Genomic DNA, 24,985 nt, shown 5'->3' with positions numbered 1-24,985 from the left:
TCTGGAATTCCGGTGGGATCGTACCTTCGGCAAGAGCCTCCTGAAACCGGCAGCAGCCGCAGCACCCGGCTCAGGATATTTGGGAAACGCTCCGGGGCACGTGGGGTGCTTTTTTGGGGTGTCCGGGAGCCGGGCTCGGTGAGCCTCGGCTCAGGATTTTCCAGCATTCCATGACCGCTCCGCATCCTCCAGGGAAGCCGGGCGGCACCACCCTGCGTCACCAACTCCACCACCTCTCCTTCTCCTCCCTCCAAAATGATTAAAAAAAAAAAAAAAAAGACAAAGCTGCTAAAACCCAAAAAAGGACCCCAAGAAGGGGGGCGGGGGCGGGGGGAGGCAGCGCAGCTCTGATCTCCCGCACCCCGGCGCTATCAGCGGCCGGATCGGGCGCGTATCTAATGTAAACGAGCCTCCCCACATCAATAACGTGCCACATCTGGCTGTTTGGCTGCGCGGCGCCCTGGCTACCGAGCCATCCGCGCACGGCCAGCGGGGCCGGCCCGGGGGGTGCGCGGCCAGCGCGGCTGTGCCGGGGGGGGCGGCGGGGCCGCAGCCAGCGGCTCCTCTGGGGAAGGGGGGCCGGGGGGAGGGCTCTGCCCCCCGGGGGGAGAGAGGGGCCGGCTCAGCCTTAAAAGAGCCACCCAGGAACCGGCGTGTTTGCGCTTCTTCCCAATTTATGGCCGCGGAGCATATGGCCGGTGCTGCGGCCGGCGGCGGCCGCCGGGGAGGGCAGCGAGCGGCGCGGGGGAGGTGAGGCCGGACGGGCGAGGAGCGGCCCCGGAGCACGGCGGAGACAATGCGGGAGGCGGGGGGCCGCCGCCGGAGCCCCCCCTCCTAGGGACCCCCCGCCTCGGGACCCCCGGCCAGGTGAGTGCCCGAGGAGCCCTGCCCAGGTGACCGCCCGGGGACAGCGGGGGGACACGGCCGCCGAGGGACCCCCGGCCAGGTGAGCGCCGGGGAGCGGCCAGGGGCTCCCCCCGAGCGGGGACCCGCCCAGGTGAGCCCCGCCGGCAGCGGGGGGACAGCCGGACCCCGGCAGAGGGGTGCCAGGGGCGGGAGCAGCGGCTGGGAATGGGATTTGGGGCGCAGGTAGGAGCCCGTGCTGGGCAGCGCCGAGCGGGCGCGGCCCCGGCCCCGACGGCGCGGCCACGGCCACGGCCACGGGTGGGGGCTGGCCCCGGGGCGGCTCCCCCGGCCGCGGGACACTTCTCGGCTGCGACGGCAGAGTCCGCCAGAGGACCGGGAATGACCGGCCCCGGTCCTGGCCCCGGCGGTGCCCCCTCCTCTCCCAGCCCTTCCCTTCCCTGCCCGTGCCACGCGTGTGCCCCCGGCTCGGCCCCGGTTCTGGAGCCGGTCCCGCTCGCCCCCGCCCCGCCTCGGAGGCTCCCGCACCCCCCGCTCGCCACACGCGGCCGGCGGTGGCCGGGGCGAGCAGCGGAGTGGCGAGTGGATTCAGATAAGAGCGTAAATCCCGCCGCGCTGCCTTCGCCCCCGGGCCGGCGGGCCGGCGTTTCCCGGCCGAGGAGGAGAAAAATCATTTGTGACAAAGCTTAATCTCGTTGGGACACGTTTAATCATTAGAGACGGGCGCGGGCAGAGCCGGGGGGCTCCGGGGGGGCCACCCCGGTTTGTCCGGAGAATAAACCGGTTGGGAATAGACCGGGGAGGGGAAGGGAGCCGCGGGCCGGGCTTACGGCTCCCCCCGAGCGCAGCGGGGGAATTAAATAAGACAAAACGCGGGTCGGGGGGCTGCGGGCTCCCGGCTTTGTGCCCGTACCCCACTGCCTCCATCACTATGGGCAATAATTTCCAAAATCTCATTAAAGTGCACTTATCAAAGCCCTAACATGTGCCCTCCGGCTCTGCCATAACCCCGCCGGCCCCCAGGGAGCGGGGAGGGGGAAAATCCCAATTTCTGTGACAATTCGCCACCTCGGGAGCTTGGCTGAGGGGCAGATCCGCATCTACAGATTTATAAGGAATATCGGTGAATTGGAAGGATTTCTCCGCCTTTGAAGCTTCGGGGGGAAGGAGATAGAGCAATCGTGAGAATAGGGAAGCTCATTTAGATTCCTATGTCCTGGAGAAGAATTAATTGTCTGCTGGAGAAAGGCAGGCCGGCGCCGGGATTTTGGGGGGCGGAGGGGGTTTTCCCTGGAGCTTCCATAGGGAGTGCTGCTGCTGGCTCCCTTCCTGCGTGCTCCTTTTTTGCCCCCCTTTTCTTTTTTTAATTTTTTTTTTCATTTCCCCCTAAACATCCTTAACGCCTTTGCTAATGCCATTTTTTCCAGCCAGGAAGCGAGCCGGGAATTTCAGCCCCGCAGAAACTCCGTTACAATTAAGTTCCTGTAAGCGCCGCAGGATTCGGGAGGCTCCGGTTCCCGCTGATTTTAGCAAATAGGATTTTTAAATTTATTTGGTTTTTTTTGCTCCCCCTCGCTCCCTGGCCGGGCTGCCGGTGTGCGAGGCGATCCCGTGGCGTGGGCTCGGTGCCCACGGCCTGGTGTGGCCGGTCCCCTCGGAGCCAGAGCCGCTGCCGAGCAGCAGAATCTCCTCTGCAGCGCTGCAAAATGCGATTTAAAGCCCTCCGTGCGCGGCTCTGGGGGGCGGGTTCGCTGAGGTCGTTTTTACTCTGATTTTTTTAAATTTTGGTTTTTATATTTTCACGGCCGTGGAAGAGCTGTCCCCTCGGCGTGGCGGCTCCGCTTTCCCTCGGCCGCACTTTAAAACAAAGAGGGTGTTACTCACAGGGATGCTCCCGAGGTGAAGCTCCTCGCCACAATTACCAGGACACGGGCTGCTCTTCCCTGTCCCCATTCATTCCAAGTGGATCTCATTCTAGGAGATAAAATCAACCTGTCCCTTAACAAAGGCTTTGTGCGGGCTCCGCTAATCCGGGCCGAGCCGCAAGGTGCAGCCCCCGCTCCGCGTGTTTGTTTGCGGGCTGGAGCGAAGGGAAAACAATATCTCGCATCTTTGGCTCCATCAGACAATAAATTGATCCACTTGTCGGCCGCTCCCGGAGCCGCGGAGCGGGAATGGAGACGGGCAGGGAGGGGAGGGAGAGCTTCCCTTCATTTCTGCCTACCGTGTATATTGTTACACTCGGCTGTACCATATATATATTATATATATATATATATATATATATATTTATAATTTTTATGTGTGCTATGCCTGCGTGGGATCGCGCTGGGCGGAGAAGGGCACGGAGCTGGCTCAGAGCAGAGCGGGGCCCTGGGGAAAGGCGAGCCAAGCGCTTTAAAGCAGCCCCAAGGGGCAGAGCCCACGCGTGACTGCGGGCAGCCTCGCTGCCCCTCCTGTCCCCGCGGGATGCCCCTTCCCCGGTCCCAAAAAAGACAAAAATCAGCTTTAATCCCTTTCAAAAATCAGCTTTAAGCAGAGGGGAGGGAGCCACGCGTGGATCGCTGCCCGTGGGCAGAGCCGCTTGTCGCCAGGGCCACCACTCAGCCCGGCCTGCTGAAACCGGAGAAATTAAAATTAAATTTGAAATTAAATTTAAATGTGTCACGGCGGGCCGGGCCAGGAGGGCCCAGCGCCCCCGGCCTTGTCACCGCGTGTCCCAGCGCTGGAGCATCCCCAGCACGCGTGGGACCAGCCGGGCTGGGGGGACAAGGCACCGCGATATTCCCGGCTCTGTCGCGACAGCCGCGGCGCCGCCGTCGGGTTTTCACCCCGGAGTGGGCGCAGCGTCCCGGCCCCGCGACCCCTCCTGACGTCAGAGGGCGGCTCTGACGTCACACCCCATTCCCGCCGGTGACGTCACGGTGTCCCGGGCTCAGCGAGGCCCACGCGTGGGGAGGGAGGGAGGGAGGGAGGGGATCGCGATCCCCGGGGCTGTGTCGGGCCGCCAGGGCTCTGTGGGTGCGGGAGTGTTCATCACCATCACCATCATCATCATTATTACATTATTATTATTATTATTTTATTTTATTTTGTTATTACTGCTAAACGCCGCCCCGCGCGATGCTCTGCCCTTCCCTCCCCGGCCTTGGCAGTGCTGTCGGGGATCTCCGTCCCGCCGCTATCGCGATTATCGCCGCCCTCCCCGCTCCTTTTTTCCCCCTTTTTTTGGGGAATTAAACCCCACCCGAGCCGGGGGGCCGCCGAAATCCGCCGGGATTCAGTGGGAATTGGTGCGGGAGCGGGCGGGGGCCGGCCCGAAGGGGTTCCCTCGATATCGAGGAGGACTCCGCAATGGATGAAGAGATAGCCATTGAGCGCGCTTGAATACCATGACAACTAGGAACAACCTCAGATTTATTCCCAACAGTTAGGGCGCGCTGAAAGAGGGCGTCAATCACGTATTATTTCGCCACTGAAATAAATGCAAAAACTGCGCCGAGACAAAGGGTTCCAACAGGAGCCGGACATTTGTCTACATTGCGGACATTGTCCCCAGCTTAGCCGTCGGGTTGTATTTGTGTTTGCGCGGGGCCGACCACCCAGGATGCGCGCAGGGGCTCGCTTAAAAAAAAAAAAAAAAAAAAAAAAAAGAGGGGGAAGAAAAAAAAAAAAAATCCCTGTGCATTGTCAGCCACATCACATACTTTATGGGAGGCAGGCTGGGGGCTGGGGGCTGGGGGCTGGGGCAGGAAAAGTGGGGGGAGCGGCGAGGGAGAGGAGGGGAAGGTGCGGATCCATTGATGGGCACCGAGGAGGAGGAGGAAGGCCGAGGAGGAGGAAGGCTGAGGCGGCTCCTTCCTCCCCACCCCGGGAAGGGAAACTCGGGCAACTTTTCCTGCCCAGGAGTGAGGGGGTTGAGGGGGATCCCCTTCCCCGATTGTCCGAACCCCGCATCGCCCCGCTCATCTCCTCGGGGGAGCCGAGGGATGGGAAACAAGGGAATGGGAAAGAGGTGGAAAGGGATGGAAGGAGGAGAAGGGGAAAGGGAAGACGATCCGGCCCTGCCCCGCGAGGGAGCGCACGGCCAAGGCTCTTCGGAGAGCAGGGGGAAGGAAGAACGGAAATGAAAATAAAAGTTGGTGGCTGGCAGAGAGAAGTTGGGGGGGTCTCAGCATCCCGAGCCGAGCCCCCGAAAATCTGGGGTGCCGGTATTCCCTCGGGAAGGAACCCCCGATTTGCCCCTCTCCCTCCTTCCCTGAAAAGGAAAGAAAGGGAAAAAAATGGAAAAGAAAAAAAAAATAATTCAGTGGTGTGCGAGTCCATCGAGTGATCCCAACGGGCTGCGCTCATCCCGCTGGAAGGAGGTGGCAGAATCAATGAGACCTCTCCAAACAAGCGCCCGCCGCCCCCCTCCCCAATAATCACCGCCCGGATCTCGCCGGGTCGCGCCTGACGATCGCGTTTTGCCAGTTCGCTTAATTTCGGAGCAAACTAGAATCAATTACTCGCTGTTTAATTTCCAGCGCTCATCCCTAAGCCCCAACCAAAATATTGACCTAGGCGGGTTAGATAAGTTGGGCTCTTGCCATCTGAGCCGCCTCGGACCCGCGCCTGTGGGAACAGCTCCCCGCCGCAAATTATTAGCGTTATTATCATTATTAGTATTTCATTTTGGTTTCCTCCCCTCGCTGGGGGGAAAACACGGGTGGAAAAACGCACTTGGGAGCGCGGGGAGCGCGTCGGGCTGGTGCGGAGCTCTTTGTATGTAAATAGTGCCCTTAAAAAAAAAAAAAAAAAAAAAAAAAGCAAAAAAAAAAAAAAAGCTGGGAAGTCGCCCCCTCCCTCCCTCTCTGCCTCCCTCGTTCCCTCCTTCCCTCGCCCCCTCCCTCCCTCCCCCCCCGCGCCGAGGGCCCTCCCCGCGCCGGTAATTAACTGACACGTTATACCACTCATCACCAATGGTGGAAGCTCGGAGCTCGCCCAAAACCCGCAATTTCACATCTGCAAACACTGTCTTCATCCACTTGACTTCCAAGACCCGCCCACACGTGGCCAACCTTTCCTGGGTTTAATGTAGGTTTTTTTTCTCCCTCCTCTCGGCAGGTTCATGTGTGGGGACCAGCCTTATATGGACTCCTCGCTCCAGCAATGGCTCGGGATTTTCCAGCGGCAGGCGCGGGTTCGGCGCGGCTGAACGAGATCCAGAAGTGATCTTTTTTTTTTTTTTTTCCCTTTTTTTTTTTTTTTTTTTTTTTTTGGCGTCTCTCCCAACCGTCTTTTTTTTTTTTTTTTTCCTAAATTTCTTTCCCTGGAGTTACAAACTATTCCCGAAACCAGCTGCTGCTCCCGCTCCCGGAATTTTCCCCCGTGGCAGAACAACCAGCACCACCGCAGAGAGACCCCGGCGCTGCGGCCGCTTCTTCTCCCTCACACCCCCCCACCGCCTGCACCGCCGCTAATTTTTCTATCGACCCGCGTTATTATTGTCATTATTCTATTTTTTCCGCCCTTCCCCACGCGTGCCGAGCCCCCCCCGTCCCTCCCCGTGTCCCTGCGCAGTGTGGCTGTCGCCGCTCGGCGTGTGCGTGCCCAGCCGTGACCCGGCGGCTCGGCCGAGCCGCGGCTCCAACTTTCCCAGGCGGAATTTGGCCGGAACATGTCTCTGACCAACACAAAGACGGGCTTCTCGGTGAAGGACATTTTGGACCTCCCCGACACCAACGATGAGGACGGCTCGGCGGAGGGCGGCGAGGAGGAGAGCGAGGCGCCCGAGCCGCCGCGGAAAGCGGGAGTTTTGGGACAAACCCCCTTGGACACTGTTCCGACGCTGCCTTTGAAGAGCCCTTTCTATGATAACAGCGATAATCCCTACACGCGCTGGCTGGCGAGCGCCGAGGGCATCCAGTACTCCCGTGAGTGCCGGGGGGACGGGGCAGCGGCGAGCGGGGCGGAAAGGATGCGGAGGGGAGGGCGGGAGGAATCGCGGACGGGATGGATGGATGGATGGATGGATGGGTGATGGATGGATGGATGGATGGATGGATGGATGGATGGATGGATGGATGGATGGATGGACGGATGGAGGGAAGGATGGAGGGAAGGATGGACTGATGGATGGATGAATGAGTGGATGGATGGAGGGGTGGATGGATGATGGATGGATGATGGAAGGATGGACGGACGGATGGAGGGGGGTTGCTCTGGCCTCCGTCCCGCCACGGGAGGGACGCGGGGGTGGCCGAGGGGCTCCCCCCCGCTCCCCGCTGACCGGGCACGGCTTGTCCGCAGTGCACGGGCTGGCGGCCGGCGGCGGCGGCCAGGACCCCTCGGCCAAATCGCCGGAGCCGTCGGCAGACGAGTCGCCCGACAACGAGAAGGAAGCGGCGGGCGGCGGGGACGCGGGCAAGAAGAGGAAGAGGAGGGTGCTGTTCTCCAAGGCGCAGACCTACGAGCTGGAGCGGAGGTTCCGGCAGCAGCGGTACCTGTCGGCGCCGGAGCGGGAGCACCTGGCCAGCCTGATCCGCCTGACCCCCACGCAGGTGAAGATCTGGTTCCAGAACCACCGCTACAAGATGAAGCGGGCGCGGGCCGAGAAAGGTATGGAAGTGACTCCTCTCCCCTCGCCGCGGCGGGTGGCCGTGCCGGTGCTAGTGAGGGACGGCAAGCCCTGCCACACGCTCAAGGCTCAGGACTTGGCAGCCGCCACGTTCCAGGCGGGCATCCCGTTCTCGGCGTACAGCGCGCAGTCCCTGCAGCAGCACATGCAGTACAACGCGCAGTACAGCGCGGCCGGCAGCCCCCAGTACCCCACGGCGCACCACTTGGTGCAGGCGCAGCAATGGACCTGGTGAGGCCCCCGAGCCGAGGGAGAGCGGGCGCAGAGCGAGAGAGAGAGACGGAGACAGACTGATGCTCCAAAAATTAAAAAAAAAAACAAACAAACGTCGAAACTGCGGGGGAAGGAATGGCGAGGGAAACGCTATTATTATTATTATTATTGCTATTATTATTATTATTGCTATTATTATTATTATTATTATGGGTTTTTTTCCCTCTGCCGTTTCTTTTCCCCTCCATTTTTTTTGGGGGGGTGTTCGGTTTAATTTCGGGGGGGAGGCGGGGGTAAGGGAGGGGAGGTGTTTTTTGTGCGTCATTGTTTACAGAAAATTTTTTGCGCCATCCAGAGTGGTCCTGTCTACCTACAACTAAAATAAAAGAGGAAAAAGGGGAGGGGGGGAGATCGTCAGAATTACAAAAAAAAAAAAAAAAAAAGGAAAAAAAAATAAAGAATAAAACCCCTCCCCCGCTGCTCCTGTGATTTTGTGAGGAACGGGGGTGCGGGCACCCCCAAAGGGGAGCTCGGGCGCTGCCCCTCGACAGCTGCTGCCGGGGGTGTTTTTACACCTTGTCGCGGTCGCTGTCGCTGCCGTGAGCCTCGGCCGGGGCGCTCCGCTCGCTCTCTCCGATTTGGGATCTCCCCAACCATTCCCGAGCGGAGGAAAAAGCCCCGCGGCCGCCCAAGCCCCTTGCGCACCCCCGGCCTCCCCGCCATTTAACACCGGCTTTCTTATTTATTTTTATTTTTAAATTTTTTTTAAAATCTGCGTTTCGAGGAGTATTAGCAGAGAAGGAGCCGCTAACAACGACGGAAAGGTTTTGTGCGACTTCTGGTCGCGGCCGCATCCCCGCGGGGTGACCCGGCCGAGCGGGGCCCCCGCAGCCCCCTCCGCCCACCGGGATTCTTTTTTTTCGGGGAAAATCCGGCTCGTTTTGGTGGGGCCAGTCGGCTTCGTCCCGGCCGCAAAAAAAAAAAAAAAAAAGTGAGCGGGGAGAATTGATATTTTTCCTGTTTTCCATCCGGGAGTGCGCTTTTCTATTCCTCAGCGCTGCTGGGGAGCGAAACTTCGGGTCAGCCCTCGGGGAAGCGCCGGCAGGGCAGGGGAAAGGGTTAACACCGAAAGAACCCCCCAGAAAATCGGAGGAGGAGGGAGAGGGGATAAGAGAGAGGCGAGGCGGGGCCGGGCGGCTCTGCCGGGCTGGAACGGGACAGACCCGGGCTCCCTCGCCCGCCCCGGCGGCTTCCAGGCGGCTGAAGATGCTTCGGAAAACGAAAACAAATCCAAACAGGCTTTTGTCCGGAGCCTCGGGGCCGGGACGTCAAAGGCACCATCGGTGCGGCCCCGCAGCATCCCAATCCTGCAGCATCCCATTCCTGCAAAATCCCTAATCCTGCAGCATCCCAATCCCGCAGCATCCCATTCCTGCAAAATCCCTAATCCTGCAGCATCCCAATCCCGCAGCATCCCAATCCTGCAAAATCCCAATCCCGCAAAATCCCGGCCCCGCCGCTCCCGGCACAGCCCCCGCTCCGCCGCAGGATTTTTCATCTTTTCCGCACTTTTTCCTTCCCATCCCTGCTTCCCCGAGCTCCTCGGGCTCTGCAGCCGCTCCCAAAGGCCGGGAAGCTCCGCTGCTGTCCCGGACCCGAGGGGGACATGGGGGCGAGCGCCGCTTTTCCCTTCTCCCAGCCCGGCGTGCGAGCCGGGAGCGGAGAGAAGGAAAACCATCACTTTGGATTTCTTACTTTTTTTTTTTTAATTAAAAAAAAAAAAAAAACAAAACAAAACAACAAACCCTCATTTTTTTTCTTCTTTTTTTTTTTTTCTTTTTTTTTTTTTCCCTCGGGCTCTGTGCCGAGTCCATCAAACCAGTTGTGTGGCCCTAACCTCCGTGGCCTTATATCTGCCGTGCTGCCGGGCCAGTCTATCTTCGCACAATATACAGTAGACTTCAGAGAGCTGCACAATGGGGGAGGCAGGGAGGTGAGCATGTTAGAGGCGTGCATATTAACGAGGGAGCCAAAGGAGGCAGGAAAAGCGGGAGAGGCGCTGCGGGAAGGGGGGGACGCCTCGGCCTCGGCTGTTTTTTGGGGCTCGGCATTGATGCGGAGCGCGGAGTCAGGGAGCGGTGTCCTCCGCGTTTTGTTCGGGCTGTCACTCGCGCTCATTGTTCGGCATGTTCTACATGTTGTATCCCATATGGCCAGCTGGGCCGGGGACCCCTGACAAAACCCAAATTGTGCCCAGCTTTCAAACCCAGCATTGTTGTCTGTGAAAGGCAGGCGAATTAAAAATTCGTGCTATATCTATTCTGGAAAAAAAAAAAAAAAAAAAAAAAAAAGAAAAGGAAAAAAAGAGCGAGAAAAAAAAAAAAAAAAAAAAGAAAGAGGGGGCGCAAGGAAAAAGAATCCCGCTCTCTTCCCTTTGAAGGCCAACAGAGACTCTCCTCTTCTCTGACAAGTTTCTCTCTCATTTCACAGGAAATCCTCCCCCACCAAAAGCCCCGAGCGCGTCCCCCCGGCCGGGCCCGCGGAGCTGCTCTGCGCGGCCGCGCTGCGGCGCGGAGCCGGGGCAGAACAAGGCAGCGATTGAGGCCGGGCCGGGCTGCAGCTGCCGCCTCCCGGCGCGGTACCGCCAGCCCGGCTGGCACGTCCCGCTGCCTCCCGGAGAAACGGCCCTTTCTTGTCCGCGCTCCTGGTTGTGCAAGGCGGGCCGGCCCGGGGAGGGAGGGAGGGAAATTAAAAAGGGAAAAAAAAAAAAAAAAGCGGGGGGAGATAAATGAGAGATCAATGAATTAATTAAAAAAAAATAGGAAGGAAAAGGGGGGAAGAAAATAACGAAAATGAAGAAGGAAAGAAGAAATTTAAAAACGGAAAATCGGCTAATAGGAAGAAAAATTAAAAGGGAGGGAAATGAAATAGGAAAATGAAAGGGAAGAGGGAAAAGAAACGACGAGAAGGAAAATTTTGAAAAGGAAGAGGCAAGGGGAAAAGATAACAAAACAAAAGAAGAAAAAGCGAAGGGAGGAAAAATAACCCGAGCAAGCAGGAAAAGGGGAAATAACGGATGGGGAGGAAAGCAGTGGAGCGGCCCCCAGCCCGAGCATCCCCACACCCCGGGCGGGGCTGGCTCGGCTCCGGGCTCGGCCCGGGTCAGCTTTGGGAGCTCCAGCCCCCCGCGTTTCCTCTCCCCCCGCTTTTCCCGGCCGTGCCCCCGGCCCCTATTGACTGTAGGGCTTAGGCGGGCGCGCTGTGGGTTTTTCGGGGCTGCTCCAGGGGAAGCTAAGCCAATATTTACCCAGCGCCGGGGCAATTCCCGGCGGCTCCATTAAGGAGCCGGGGGGCTGCGAGCATGGCGGGGGGAGCCCAGAGCTCCCCCCCGAGCTCCCCGGAAAGCCCCCGGGGGATCTGGGGGCGCTTTCCCTGCCCTGATTCCCTGCGGAGGCAGCAGGACGGGTCGGGGCCACCCCGGGCACGGCGGAGAGAGGCACCCCGAGGAGCCGCGTCCCTGTGGCTGTCCCCAGAGCCACCCCCGAGGGCGGGATGGCCGCGCGGCGGCGCTGCTGGATAAGGGACGGGAGCGGAGCCGGGTGACACGGAGGGGAGGGACGGGCTCGGCAGGGATGCGGGGACAGGGGACAGGGAACAGGGACAGCCCGCCACCACCCCCGGCCTCGCCCCCTGCGGAGGTCAGCCTAAACCGCGGGGACATCGCTTTGGGACCGGGGCGGGACCCCAGCCCCAAAACGCCACCTCTGGGGCGAGCAGGGTGTCCCCAATCCCCCGGGAGGGTTGGGTGCCCAGCGCTCGCCCTTCCCCAGGCAGGGAGAACAGACGGACCAAGGAATTCCAGCAGGAATTCCGGAGAGCTGGGGATGATGAGGCGGCGCTGCCGCGGCTTCCTCCCGGCTCCCACAGGGAGCCATAGGCACGGCGACAGCTCCCTCACTGCGTTGGGGACACCGGGGGACACTGGGGACAGTGGGGCACTGGGGATATTGGGGACACTGGGGACACTGGAGACAGTGGGGACACTGGGGACAGTGGGGACGCCGAGGGCACTGGGGACACTGGTGGTACTGGGGGCACTGGGGACACTGGGAGCACTACTGAGAGCACTGGGGACACTGGGAGCACTGGGGACACTGGGAGCACTGAGAGCACTGGGGACACTGGGAGCACTGGGGACACTGGGAGCACTGAGAGCACTGGGGACACTGGGAGCACTGGGGACAGTGGGACACTGGGGACATTGGGACACTGGGAGCACTGGGGACACTGGGGTCAATGGGAACATTGAGGACACTGGGAGCACTGGGGACACTGGGAGCACTGGGGACACTGGAGACAGTGGGGACACTGGGAGCACTGGGGACACTGGGGTCAATGGGAACATTGAGGACACTGGAGCACTGGGGACACTGGGAGCACTGAAAGCACTGGGGATATTTGGGACACTGGGGGCAATAAAAAAGGAGGATTTAAGGCTGCAGAGTGGTTGGGCGCAGCACCCTCCCCTCCCACGGGCCCCACAGGTCTCACCAGGCACAGAAATCCAAGTTTGAGCATTTTTTATTGGGTCATCCAGAGGTTTGGGGTCCATGCATTGCCCCCACCGAGTTCCACGGACAGATCTGGGGTTAAACCACCAGGAGCCACGTCCGTGCTTGATGTGATGGGAAAACCCAGACAAACCTGCCTGGAATGGTTCCAGGTTCACTCTGACAGCGTGCCTCGGTCCTGCCTAAATTCCCTGGGATTTACCCTCAGTTCAGTGAGACAGAAACGGTAAATAAAAAATAATAGAGATAATTTTGTGTCAAATCAGGCTGTCACTGCCTGGCCGAGCAGGCTCAGCTATTCCAGGCCAAAACCCAGGTTTAAGAGGTGGGTGTGTCTCTGGATGTGCAGGGATGGAGCCGCTCCTCCCCACCACCTGCGGGATGCGTCACTCCGAGCTCCCACACACACCCTGCAGGAAAAGAGTTCAGCTCTGCTTGTCCAAGAGTCTGGGGAAAAAAAAAAAAAATATATCCCTGGAGGATTTCCCCCATGGTGGAACTTCCCAGACATTATTTCCCCTCTCTGCAGTCCCACAAAAAGTCACTGACTCCTCCAAGAGATGAAAGCACCACACAGAAATTCGGGTTTTATTAACCCCAAACCCGGCCAAAGTGATCCAGCCTCAATAAACTTTTGGTATAAATGGCCATAAATCCTTTCCTTCCTCTTGAACCCAGGGTTTGCAAATAATCACCAGATGATGGAAGAGCAGCCCCAGCGCTGCGGGGTCCTGCCTTGACAGCAACCTGCCCAAAATCTGGCCTGTCCAAAGTCCCTCTGGGGCACATCAGACACAAAACCAAAATATTGGGGTATCAAAACATCCCTGTTTAGCTCCAGCCCGTTGTCCCAAAGTCAGGTTCAGCTCACAGGGGAGGGCAGGGAGCAGCACCTACCTGGGTTTGGGGTTTTCCTGGAGAGCTTTGCTGTTCCTGCTCCCTAATTGATGATAACCCCTGACTGCTGGCTGGGCTGTGTGTGAGCCCAGAGAGATTTATTCCATCCCATCTGGGGTCCAGTTGAGGACCAACCCACAGTGGAGCAGCCAAAAATGCCCCATCACCTGCTGGGACACGCTGTTCATCCCCACTGAGGGTTTTTAAGGAATAACTCACACCACTCCAGGCTTCTTCCACCTCCTGAGATGCCCACGCAGCTCTCGGGGGGGAAATTGCACCCAGAGCAATCCCAGCTTTGTCTGTGCCCCTCCAGAGCCCCCGAAATAAGGACAAGGGTTTCATCTGCATTTATTGGGGATGGTTTCAGCCTCACTGAGAGGAACAAGGAGCCCATTGTGCCTCGTGTGCCACACTCGAAGCCCATCAAAGCCAGCGCCAGCCTGGAGGAGCCTTGGCTTGAGACGCACTGGAAAAAACTCCCAGTGACTTCAGGAGGCTGAATCAGGTGCTCCAAGCAGGATAAACCGCGCTCGTTGCCGTCTGGAGATGGAACAAGGAGTTCTGGGAAGCCACGGGGAGAAAACGCCAACAATGAACCTCGGCAGCACCGTCTGAGATGGAGTGGGGAATGAGCAGAGAGCGCCAGGTGCTTCCCAGATCGGGAAACTTTGGGATTAGGGAGGGTGAGAGCAGATGGTTCCCACAGGGGGTGCCCAAGGAGAAGTGGGAGCAGGGAGAGCACCAGGCACGGGGCAGGAACCAGCCCCCAAAAAAGCAGCAGGGCAGGAGCCCCAGGGCATCCTCCGGAGGGACCAGCGCCTTCCTGCTGGCATCCAGAAACCGTCCTTGGAATGCTGCGAGGGGTCTCCAGCCAGCGCCTGGGGGGAAAAGAGACAATTCCAGCTGTTATTCCAGAGGTGGGGAAGAGAGACAATTCCAGCTGTTATTCCAGAGGTGAGGAAGAGAGACAATTCCAGCTGTTATTCCATAGGTAGGGAAGAGAGACAATTCCAGCTGTTATTCCATAGGTAGGGAAGAGAGACAGTTCCAGCTGTTATTATACCAAGGTCTGCGCTCCCAAAAATTCCTGGCACCCACCGTGCAACAGAAGCCACCCCACGGGCCCATTCCCAGGCAGGAATGGGATCTGGATTCCCACAGGGATGCTTTTTCCTCCCACCTCCGGATCCACACTCGGGAAATTGCCGCTCTCTCCAGATTGAGTGCTTAATTGCGGCCAGAGCTTCCCCAGGTGTCTCCAGCCTGAAGTCCCACTCCAAGCACGCACTGTTATTGACTTCCCTTTCCCTTTCCACCCCGGGAATTCCTCCCAGAGGGGGCCTGGGGAGCCCTGGGTGTGTCCCTGTTCCACAGGGATGGAGAGCTGGGAAGTGGGAGCTGAGTTTTCCTCCAAGGAAAACCCAGATGAAACCAAAAGGAATTTAACCATGATTTTAGCAGGTGTCCACCCCAAGGCCACCTTCATTCTACTTGAGGCAGCTCCCACCCGTGAACTCTCCAGGATCACCCACAGCTCTCCCAAAAAAGTTTCTGGCCATGGGGAAAAGCTGAGGTTAAAATCCACGGAGGCCTCGCAACGGTGACACCAGCCCCCGCTCAGAGCTGCTTAATGGTTAATGGAATAATATTTCCATCCGTTGCAGATGAGAAAAGATAATTACTTTCGGGGTTTAAGAACCAAATGTGTTGATCCAAATGTAATCTCGGTGTTTTAGCATCTGATTATTACATCAGAAACACAAATGTCAGCGGAGAGGGGGGAAAGGGAGACGTGTGGCTTCAATCACACACCAGGGGAAAACGCCACCAAGCGCCTTTTAGCTGGAGTTAATTAAAGATGCTCTTCTTGCCCGGAGCGTTTGGGGAGCTGGGGGTCCGTGTGTGCCCTCAGTGATGCTCCTGCTGCCCCCAGAGCAGGTGACAGGACCAGAGGGGACAAGCGTGGGCCATTCCCACAAATCCCTAAAGGGAGGAGCAGCTGCAGGGAGCTCCGGTGCTCCCATCCCAGATCCCTTTTCTGGAATCCAGCCAGCTCCTGGCTCTGGAATCTTCTGTCACCTCCCGTCACCAGCTGGGCTGTTTGTCCCTGCTGTCCCAAACCTGCCCTGAGGAAGAACGCGGGAGAGGTTTCCTTTCCAGCCCAGACCACCTGGGGCAGTTCAGAGAGGAGATGGCAGGAGTCCTTGTTCTCCAGGAACCCCTTCTCCCCAGGAACCCCTGCTCCCCAGGAAGGGCTCCCCATCCCAAAAGCATCCATCCACCCTCCCCAGGAGCGGTAACTCCAGCGCGCTGCCGAGAACCGGCTGGAGCCGAGGAGCTTTGCTGCTGAACAAAGCCCTTGCCTTGATTTCTCTCCAAGTTCAAGTTCCCAGCAGGCTGCCTGTCCCCCCTCCCCGTCCCTGAAGCACCCACTGCAGTATGGAATTTTATTAAATTGCCAGCACGGGCGGCCGCTCAAAGTTTGTGCGGCTCGCCGTGATCGATGGCAGCGAAACACGGGAAGAAAAGGAAGGGGGAGGGGGGCACCCCTGTTTGTTAAAGCTTTTTCTTTTCCCTTTTGAATAAAATGTCAACTCCATTATATAGATGTCAACTCCATTACTGCACCGCTCCCGTGGCAGCCTCGACATGGAACTGTCTGCTAATAAAACAACTTCCTCGCAGGGGGAGCAGAGGGCAGGTTACCTGCTGCAGGTTCCAATCTGGTTAAGAAAATTCCTGTTTATCCCTGCAGGCACAAACACCATTTCCATTATCCCGGTTTCCTCCTCGTCTTTGTCGGCCCTAAAGTGAAAACCTGCTCTTGTATCCCGACGAGGCACGGAGCTGTCCTCGTTAGAGAAGGCAGGGAATGGGGAGAGTGCTGCCTGGTGCGCTGGGGGAAAAAAATATCGGGGTTAGAACCGTGGAATGGTCTGGGAGTGACGGCCCCTGAAAGATCCCCTTGCTCCAGCAGCAGCCAAGGCGGGAGAAGCAGAGGAGTAGCTCCAGGGGGATGTGCTGCCAAAAATCTGAGGGGGGTTTGGGGACAGGTGCCCCCCAAAAGCACCACTGGCACCACCCCAAAAGCACTTCCCGAGAAGCCCCTGGAGGGGTTTGTGCCCCTGGGGGGTGTGGAACTGGGGGCTCCCATCCCTCTGCAGCTCCCTGGGAACACAAATCCTGTTTTTAAGCAGCTGGGGAGGCAGGGGAGCCCCTGGGCCCCGCCAGGCAGGGCTGTGAGAGGCCAGGGCTCCTCCCCACGCACACAAAGATGAGCACATATTTAGAGAGGAATAAAGAAACCCATTCCACCACCGCGGCCCTTTGGGTAATTGATTTCCCTCGGACTCAGGAGCGCTAAATAACAGCCAGAGAGCCACATCTCCCCCATCACCTTTTCCTTCAAGCCTCTCTTCCCAAGGATTGGCCTTTGACAGAGCTGCTCCGGGAGCACGGCTCCGACAAGGCTCCCAGGTAGGACCTTGCTGGGAGAAGGCCGCCACCATTCCTCAAGCAATTATTTTTCCCCCGGTATCCTTAGCATAGAGAGAGCTAATTAACTGCCTGCCAGGCCCTGCAGATGCTGGAGCAGAGTGGAGCAGCACAAATGTCATGGTTAATTAGCGGTTTAACGCCGCAGAGAACGCCGTGTCCGTGTTCGATGTTTGGTACCGGGCACTGGGGTATCCAGTTCCAGATTCCAGTATCCGGTTCTAGATTCTCCCTGGAAAAGGCTGACAGAGCAGGGTTAGAGCTCTGCCCAGCATCAGACCTGCCACACCAATTAAAACCAATTAAAACCCATTAGACTCATCAAGGCTGATGATTCTAATTGAGTTTGGCATGAGCCAAAACCCCAAGAACTCCCTGAGAAAACTCCCAGTCCTACCCTTGCTCCCTGAGCAGATGTTCCTGGTGCTGGGAATGGATCCCACGTACCTGGAACCCAGCAGGGGACAGCTCCCCGTGGGACACCTCAAATTCTGTCCTTGGGACACCCCAAATCCTGCCCTGCGAGCTCCACAGGCCCAAAAACAGAAATCCCAGGTGTCAGGAGTGATTCCCAAGGGTTCTGGAGCAGGGCAGATTCCTGCAGGAAAACAAGAGTGAGGACATCTTCCATCCTTGTCTCCCTGAGCTCCATCCCTTCCCCATGGCTGGGGGAGATCTCCAGAGGGAAAGAACAAAGTGAGGGATGAGCCCCGCATCCATTCGGGAGCATCCCGGCGGCGGGCGGTGCCGGGTTACTGGAGGTTGGGCGATCGGGATTTGGGTGGTCGGGATTTGGGTGATTGGGAATTTGGGTGATTGGAATGGCACTCCCGGCTGGCAGGGCCAACGCCATGGTGACAAGCAGCGCCGGGAGCGGTGACAGCGGCGGGTCAGAGCCGGCTCGGCAGCACGGGCAGGGAACAATGAGGCGGAGCAGGGAAAAAGGATGGCCTTGAGGAGGAGAAACCGCACGGCACGCAGGAGAAGGTCCTTCAGAAGTTTCCTCTTTTTTTAACCTAATGGAGTCGCTTATTAACCCCATCTGGAGGAGGCCAGCACCTCCCCAGCATCTGCTCGGGGGCTTTGTTCAAGTGGGAAACTTCAGCTTGGGAATTCCCCAGGCGGGATCTGGATCAGCTCCAAACCAGGCTGTCCCACCAGCCACGGGGTGCTCCCAGCTTTAAATCAGTTGGATTTCAGGGAGAATCCAGCAGCACCAGTCCCGAGGTGATCCCACAGCAGGACACGGTATCTAAACCTAACCCAAATGGAGGATTTCCCGTGTTTTATTTTCCCCTTTCCCAAGAAAACCCATGTGCCTGTCTGGGGGTTTGTGTGGATCCAGTTCTGCCAGGAAATGGATCCCAGCTGGACACAGGCAGCCCCTGGCTCCTCCAGCCTCCCTGCCAGCTCAAGACTCTCTCCTGGGGTAAAGCTCAGCCTAAGCCCCCAGCAGCAGCAGCACAGTGCCCTGGACCAGCACCGAACCCTTGGAGCATGGGAATGCTGGAAAAGCCTGGAAGTGCTCCAGGCCAGGCTGCATGGGGCCCTGGAAAATTTAGGCAAAATGGCAAGAATTCAGGTGATTTTTTTGCTGTTGTAAATTGGAGCTGGCAAATTTCCATCTGGAGCTGGCATCCCTGTCCATGGTGGGGAGCTTGGAATGGGATGGTCCTTTGGGGCCCTCCCAGCCCAAACCAGAGTTCTGTGGTGATCCCACAGCCCAGGCTGGGTGAAACCCATGGGAAAACACCCACGAGTCCTGTGGAAGGGCTCCCATTCCAAGGGCAGGAGCAGCACGAGCAGCACAAACCAGGAGGGGATTTACACCTGGGAGTAACTCAGGAGCCTGGATTTTCCTGGGATTCCCACACCCACACTGCAGTCACAGGGAAAAGGAAAGCCAGCCTCGTCATTCCCACTAATTCAACTGGGAAAAAGCAATATGGAATGAAAAACACAACCTCAACAAAGGGAGAGAGGCCGTGGGACCAGCACAAAGGGAGCCAGCGGCACACGCTGCTGCCAGGTGGGAATGGGATCAGGGATGGGATTGGGGATGGGGGATCAGGGATTTGGGATCAGGAATTGGGGATCCAGGATCAAGGATCAGGACTTGGGGATGAGGGATTGGGGATCAGGAATTGGGGATCCAGGATCAAGGATCAGGAACTGGGGATCAAGAATTGGGGATCCAGGATCAAGGATCAAGGATGAGGGATTGGGGATCAAGGATCAGTGACTGAGGATGTGAGATTGGGGATCAGGGATTGGGGATCAGGGATTGGGGACCAGAGATCAGGAATTGGGGGTCAGGAATCAGGGTCAGGAATCAGAGTACTTCATATCCACATTCTGTTATCTGAGGAAAAGCTGGTGGAGATACCCCAGGAATATCAGGCAGCACTGGGGTGTTTTCTGCTGCCTCAATAATCAGGAAAACCATGAATGCAGCTCTGGGATATTTCACTTTCCTGCTGTGCCCACACTGGAACTCACTCTGCTCCCATCCACTTTTCCCTTCCCAGAAACTTTTCCCAGCTGGATCTGGGAGCTCAGCAGCTGGAAACATCCCCTTCCATGGGTAGGAGCAAAGCTGGTTTGTCCCCACTGTGCTACCCGAGCCCCAGGGGAAAACACAAGCAGCAATTCCAGGGAAGTGCCTGTGAGACCAGCGTATTTGGGGAGAGCTGTTTATCCCAAAAAAAGTGGCATGAGGAAAACCTTCCACCACAAGGATAAAGATTGTGCCAAGACTTCATGGTGTGAAGAGGGGCAGGGAACCTTAAACCTGACTTTAACCCCTCAAACCTGACCTTAGGGTAAGCAACACCCCAGACCTGCCACAGGGTCTCCTGGTGCGTCCGTGCCACCGCCGGGCATTCCAGCCGGGCATTCCAGCCGGGCATCCCAGCCCGCAGCTGCTGGAGCAGGGCTCGCTGTCCCCAGGCAGGGGAGGTGTCCCTGTGCCGGGTTTCTTGCCTCGCCTGCCAACAGCCCATTTAGCGCCACTTCAAACTCCTAATTCCGGGCTTTGCGTGGAAATGGTTTCAGAGCGCGCTGGAAAGCCCGGCTTCCTTTTCCAATCTCGCCGCGTCTTTAGAAAGCAATTCCTTGAGCCTCCGCTCCCGAGACCCTTTTAATCTCTGCAAATTATCGGTGAGAGCTGAATGGAGGCGAGCTGCCTCCACGGCGCGGGGAGGAACCGCTGATTGTTCGGAGGAAACCACCGCTTTCGGGGCGAGAAGCGAATTAGCATTTATACTGGATTATTGAAAAACGCCCCCCCAAAAACCAGCCTCCGTCTCCGTGTCAATTGTGGCTGGCCGGGGTCGGCACCTCCGCCGTGCCAGGCACGGGCTCGCACCGCCAAGGACAACTCGACGTGTGGAAATGAGCCCCGAGCGTGTCATTATTATCAGGGAGCTGGGAAATAACATCTGCACTCCTGGAAATAACATCTGCACGGCCCGGGATCCGGGCGACCTTCTGGGCAATGGGGGTAATCAGGGAGCGGGGGAAATCACCCCCAAAAATTAAATCCCAAGAGTTTGGCTGCTTGGCTCTTAGCTGTTGCATTTCCTCTTTTTTTTCTTGTGAGACATTTGCCACATCAAAAGGATTTCTTCGCACCCACCAACGAAAGGATGTGATGCTTTTTATCCCAACCACCACTTTTCCCCAGCTCCCCCTTCCCTGTGCTGGGGCACCCGGGCTGGATTTGACTCCCTGTGCCCCAGGAGCCCAGCCCAGGGTCCTGTGTGCGAGCAGAGCCTGGCACCACACCTGTCCCGAGTCCCTACAAACCACCTGGCTTGTGCCACGTCCCAAAATCCCGGCTGACAGGGCCAGGTTGACACAAACAGGCCCCGTCCCTCTCAGCCCTGCCCCTTTGGTTTGTCCCCAAAGCGGCGCCGAGGCCTCGCTGAGATCCCAAAGTGTCCCAGTGAGCTGCAGGGAATCATCCCCAGGGCACCAGGAGCAGCCTGTCCCTTCCCAGAGGGAAGCAGGGACACCTCACCCTGCCCTCCATCCATCCATCCATCCATCCATCCATCCATCCGTCTGTCCATCCATCCATGGATTCATCCATCTCTCCATCCATCCATCTGTTCATGGATTCATCATCCATCATCCATCCATCCATCATCCATCCATCCATGGGTCCCTCCTTCCATCCCTCCATCCATTCCCAGGGCAGGATTCCCACTTTTCCAAGCTGCAGGTTCCTGCTCTCCCTGCAGGGCTGGGGGGTTCCAGCCCGATCCCCTCTGCCCCAGCAGCAGCAAAACAAAACAAAACAATAAAATAAAAATACATAAAAATACAACAAAATAAAAATATGCCAAAATACAATAAAATAAATAATAAGTGCAAATAAATAAAAACGCACCAAAATGAAACAAAATAAAATAAACACAGTAAAATGAAATAATATAAAATAAAACAGTGAGCCTTCGGAGGAAGACTCTGGTGAAGGAAGGGTTGGGCTTAGACCCAGCTCAGCAGTTCACTGGTGACACTGGTGCAGCCCCTCGGGGATGTAAAAAAGCTTTTTCCTTTTTTTTTTTTTTTTTTTTTTTTTTTTTTTTTTTTTAGCCAGGGAGGAAAAAAGAGGTGCAGGGATAAAAAAAAGGGATGGAGGTGCCAGGAATTGTCCCGAACGGAGGGAAGGCTGCAGCTGATCAGAACCGTGGGATTTGGATGGCAGCGAGATTTGGAGATCCGGGACCCTCCTGCGCAGCTCCTGAGCCTCGCCGGGCTCTCAGAGTTCCAGCGGGGAACTTCAAAACGCCAAACCGTGCTCGCTCTGATTTGTTTTATTGCTAACCATCACCACAGAGCGGCAGGTGCCTCGCCCCAAAAAGATCGGGGGAAAGACGGGATTTGGGAAGGGAAGGGTGCGGGCTGGAGGGTGTGGGACACCCCAGCTCCCCAAACGGGGAAGTCCGGGAGCGGCAGCGCGGGGAGCGGTGCCCGCTCGGGAGGGAGGTGCGGGCTCTGCTCCCCGAACGCTCCGAGTTCCATCAATTTGCAGGGAAGGCGCGGCCCCGCGGGTCCCCCCGCCCGGCCCGGCACCCAGCGCATCTCCCCGCGTACACAGCGCCCGCCCCGTCGCGGCTGCCTGTCCCGGGCAGCGGGCACAGCTTTGGCCGCGGGCTCCGAGCGCTGCCCGGCCCCTGAGCCCCGCAGAGACCCCGCAGAGCCCCGCGGAGCCGCCCCCGACGGGCGCGGGGTGCCGGGGCAGGAGCCCCGCAGCCGCCTCCGCGTCCCGCCCGCGGGCTCGGGCTGCCCCGGGGGATCCTTTCGTTGTGCCAAAACCACGAACGAACGAAGAACGACCGAGAGAGCCCCAAAGCAGCGCGGCAAACCGAGCGGCGGCCCTAAAGGAGCCCCGGTGCGGCAGGGAACCCCGGCGGGCCCGCACCCCGCGGCAGCGGCTCCGAGGGCCGGGAGAGGGGACGGCGCTGCCCGGTTCCTGCCGTCGGGGCGGCGCGGGAGCCGTGCCCGGGGGTGGCCGCGCACCGCGGGGAGGGATCGGGGGAGCGGGCAGGTACTTACGGGGCCGGGGCCGCTCGGAGCCGCTCCGGCGCTGCCCCGGGGTGGCCGGGCTTAAGAGCCGTCGGGCGGGCGCAGGACAATGGCCGGGAGGAGGGGGCCGGGGCCGGGGGCCGGCGGGAGGCGGGGAGGGGCCGGGGCCGCCCGCCGCCGCTCCGCCCCCCCGCGTCTGGCGTAAACCCGGCGCCGGGCTAAAAGAACCGGCGAGCTACCGGCGCCCGGGGCTGGTGGCCGCCGCCGCGGACGGCTCGCCGGTGCCGGCGGCATCGCCCGGCCCGGCCCGGCCCCGGCCCGTCCCGTCATGTCGCTGAGCCCCAAGCACACGACGCCCTTCTCGGTCACCGACATCCTGAGCCCGATGGAGGAGAGCTACAAGAAGTTCGGCGGCATGGACGGGGCGGGCGGGCTGGGCGCGCCGCTCGGGCCGTACCGCCAGGCGCCCGTGCCCGCCTCGGCCGCCGCCGTCCCGCAGCACGTCCCGGCGGGCGCGGCCGCCTACCACATGCCCCACGGCGTCTCGCAGTTCCCGCACGGCGCCGTCGGGGGCTACTGCAACGGCGGGCTGGGCAACGTGGGCGAGCTGCCCGCCTACCCCGAGGGGATGCGGGGCGGCGCGGCGGCGGGCGGCGGCTGGTACGGGCCCGGCGGCGACCCCCGCTACTCCAGCAGTAAGTGCGGGCGCGGGGGCGCGGCGGAGGAGGAGGAGGAGGAGGAGAAGGAGGAAGGGGCGGCCGGGAGCGGGGGGGAAGCCGCGGCCCCGACGGGGCGGCCGGCGCTGAGCCGCCGGTGCCGCTCAGTCTCCAGGTTCATGGGGCCGTCGGCGGGGATGAACGTGGCCGGCATGGGCGGCCTGAGCGGCATCGCCGAGGGCGCCAAGGCCATCGTGCCGCTGCACGCCGCGCCGCGGAGGAAGAGGAGGGTGCTCTTCTCCCAGGCGCAGGTCTACGAGCTGGAGCGGCGCTTCAAGCAGCAGAAGTACCTGTCGGCGCCGGAGCGGGAGCACCTGGCCAGCCTGATCCACCTGACCCCCACGCAGGTGAAGATCTGGTTCCAGAACCACCGCTACAAGATGAAGCGCCAGGCCAAGGACAAGGCGGCCGCACAGCAGCTGCACCCCGACGGCGGCGGCGGCGGCGGTGGCGGCGGCGGCGGCCTGTGCCAGCAGCCCTCTCCGCGCCGCGTGGCCGTGCCGGTGCTGGTGAAGGACGGCAAACCGTGCCCGCCGCCGGGCAGCGGCACCCCGGGCCCCGGCCCCGCCGTCCCCGCGGCCCCCGCCGCGCACCCGCACCCCGGCTCGCTGGGGCAGGCGGCCGACCTGGAGGAGCTGTCGCCCAGCCCGCCGGCGCTGCACGGCCCCGTGGCCCCCCTGGCCCCCCTGGACTCGGCCGGCGTCGACTACAACGGCGGCATGGTCAGCCCCACCCTGCTCTACGGCAGGACGTGGTAATCGGTGCGCCCCGCGTGTGTCCCCCCCGAGAGCCCCGCTCCTCCGCCCGCTGCCCGCGGGCACCGCCGGCGGCCGCCCCCGCCCCGCTCCCCTCCCGGCCTCCCTTCGGGTTTTTTTTAAGTCTCTGCGGTTTTTCGGACGAGCGGCCCCGACGGCAGCGCTGGCTGTGAGGGTGAGTGAGCGTCGATGCGTGCGAGGCTCGGTGTCCGCGTCCCGGCCCCGAGGGCTCCTCCCGACGGGGCGGGGGCAGCCGGGGCAGCTCGGGGCGAGGCTCGGGCACGGCCACAATCCGCCCTGCGAGCCCCGTCTCCTCCCGGAGCATCTCCGAATTCATCCGGCGGGGGTGGCCGCAGCGCCGCTCCGCTCCCATCCCCGCCCGAGGTGAATCGAGCCGCGGCTCGGCTGCGGCGGGAGAGAGAGGTTTCAGGGGAAAGCCCCGTTTTTTTCCTCGTCGTTGTTATTCCAAATCGTGGAGGGGGCGGAGGAGAGCCCGGGGATTCCCGGGGCTGGACCCCGCTTCCCGCCGGGATCGGGCCCCGCCGCCGCCGGAGCGGGGCTCGTTCATCCCGAGGAAATCCCTCCCGCACGTCGGGAAACGCGCCTCGGGACGCTCCGGCGATTTTTTTTCTTTCCTTTCTTTTATTTTTAATTTTAATTTTATTTGGAAACAATAAAAGGAAGCCTTGTTCTCACGAGTCGGCTGCTTCGTTCTCGGTGTGCGGACTGAAGGACAGCCTCAAAACCCCCTTTTTCCTGCCGCCCTCTCGGCTGCCAAGGATTTATTTCCAGGCTTCCCCCCATCCTTGGGGGTCCCGCTGAACCCCGGGGCTGCTCCACTCCCGGTCATGCCATGAAGGAACGATTCTGAGGTGGAAAATTTGGAATTTGGGCTCTAGGACTGAGCCCGGCCTGCTCAGTGCTTTCCCCCTCAAATCTGTTAAATCCAAGGGGATATGTCTAGCTCGGCTCCAGCTCAAAAAAAAAATATTCCAGCCCGAGGAACTGCACAGGGATGCTGTCCCAGGCCCCCAGCAGCCAGAGCAGAGCCCCAGGAGAGCTGAGGCCCCCAAAAAACAGGGGTGAGGGACAAAGGAACGGGCAGTGGGTCCCTCTGCCTCTGGAACAGCAGGGAAACCACCCCACTCCTTCCTCCTGCCCCTTCCCGTGAAAACGGGATGCTCTTTTTTTTTTTTATTTTATTTTTTTAAATTAATTAAACAAAGATTTAAAATGCTAGAGGGTGGGTGGAATTATTTTCCAATAAATCAACAGGAGAGTGTGCAGGCAGGTAGAAGATACAAAGCTCTGGAGGGAAAT

The 24,985-nt window shown here is 59.5% G+C and overlaps 3 protein-coding genes across 3 annotated transcripts; 2 read left to right on the top strand and 1 right to left on the bottom strand.

Annotated features, from left to right (window-relative positions):
* Nucleotides 1–752: 752 nt before the first annotated feature.
* On the top strand, nucleotides 753–7,919 carry NKX2-2 (NK2 homeobox 2). Its single transcript, XM_033056621.1, has 3 exons — nucleotides 753–867; nucleotides 5,971–6,779; nucleotides 7,156–7,919. The coding sequence occupies exons 2-3, from the start codon at nucleotides 6,524–6,526 to the stop codon at nucleotides 7,716–7,718; spliced, it is 819 nt and encodes a 272-aa protein (XP_032912512.1). The 5' UTR covers nucleotides 753–867; nucleotides 5,971–6,523; the 3' UTR covers nucleotides 7,719–7,919.
* A 4,377-nt stretch (nucleotides 7,920–12,296) lies between these two features.
* LOC116993350 lies at nucleotides 12,297–22,291 on the bottom strand. Its single transcript, XM_033053750.1, has 3 exons — nucleotides 22,225–22,291; nucleotides 15,874–16,063; nucleotides 12,297–14,045 (listed from the first exon to the last, which is right to left on the bottom strand). Exons 2-3 carry the CDS (start codon nucleotides 15,939–15,941, stop codon nucleotides 13,349–13,351), a joined length of 765 nt encoding a protein of 254 aa, XP_032909641.1. The 5' UTR covers nucleotides 15,942–16,063; nucleotides 22,225–22,291; the 3' UTR covers nucleotides 12,297–13,348.
* Nucleotides 22,292–22,474: 183 nt separating this feature from the next.
* Nucleotides 22,475–24,360, top strand: NKX2-4 (NK2 homeobox 4). The gene is made up of 2 exons (XM_033055334.1): nucleotides 22,475–22,889; nucleotides 23,019–24,360. The coding sequence occupies exons 1-2, from the start codon at nucleotides 22,523–22,525 to the stop codon at nucleotides 23,666–23,668; spliced, it is 1,017 nt and encodes a 338-aa protein (XP_032911225.1). The 5' UTR covers nucleotides 22,475–22,522; the 3' UTR covers nucleotides 23,669–24,360.
* Nucleotides 24,361–24,985: the final 625 nt, after the last annotated feature.

This window comes from Catharus ustulatus, chromosome 3, assembly GCF_009819885.2.
Source record: "Catharus ustulatus isolate bCatUst1 chromosome 3, bCatUst1.pri.v2, whole genome shotgun sequence".
Taxonomy (NCBI): Eukaryota; Metazoa; Chordata; class Aves; order Passeriformes; family Turdidae; genus Catharus; species Catharus ustulatus.
This window is presented reverse-complemented; position numbering and strand designations above follow the sequence as displayed.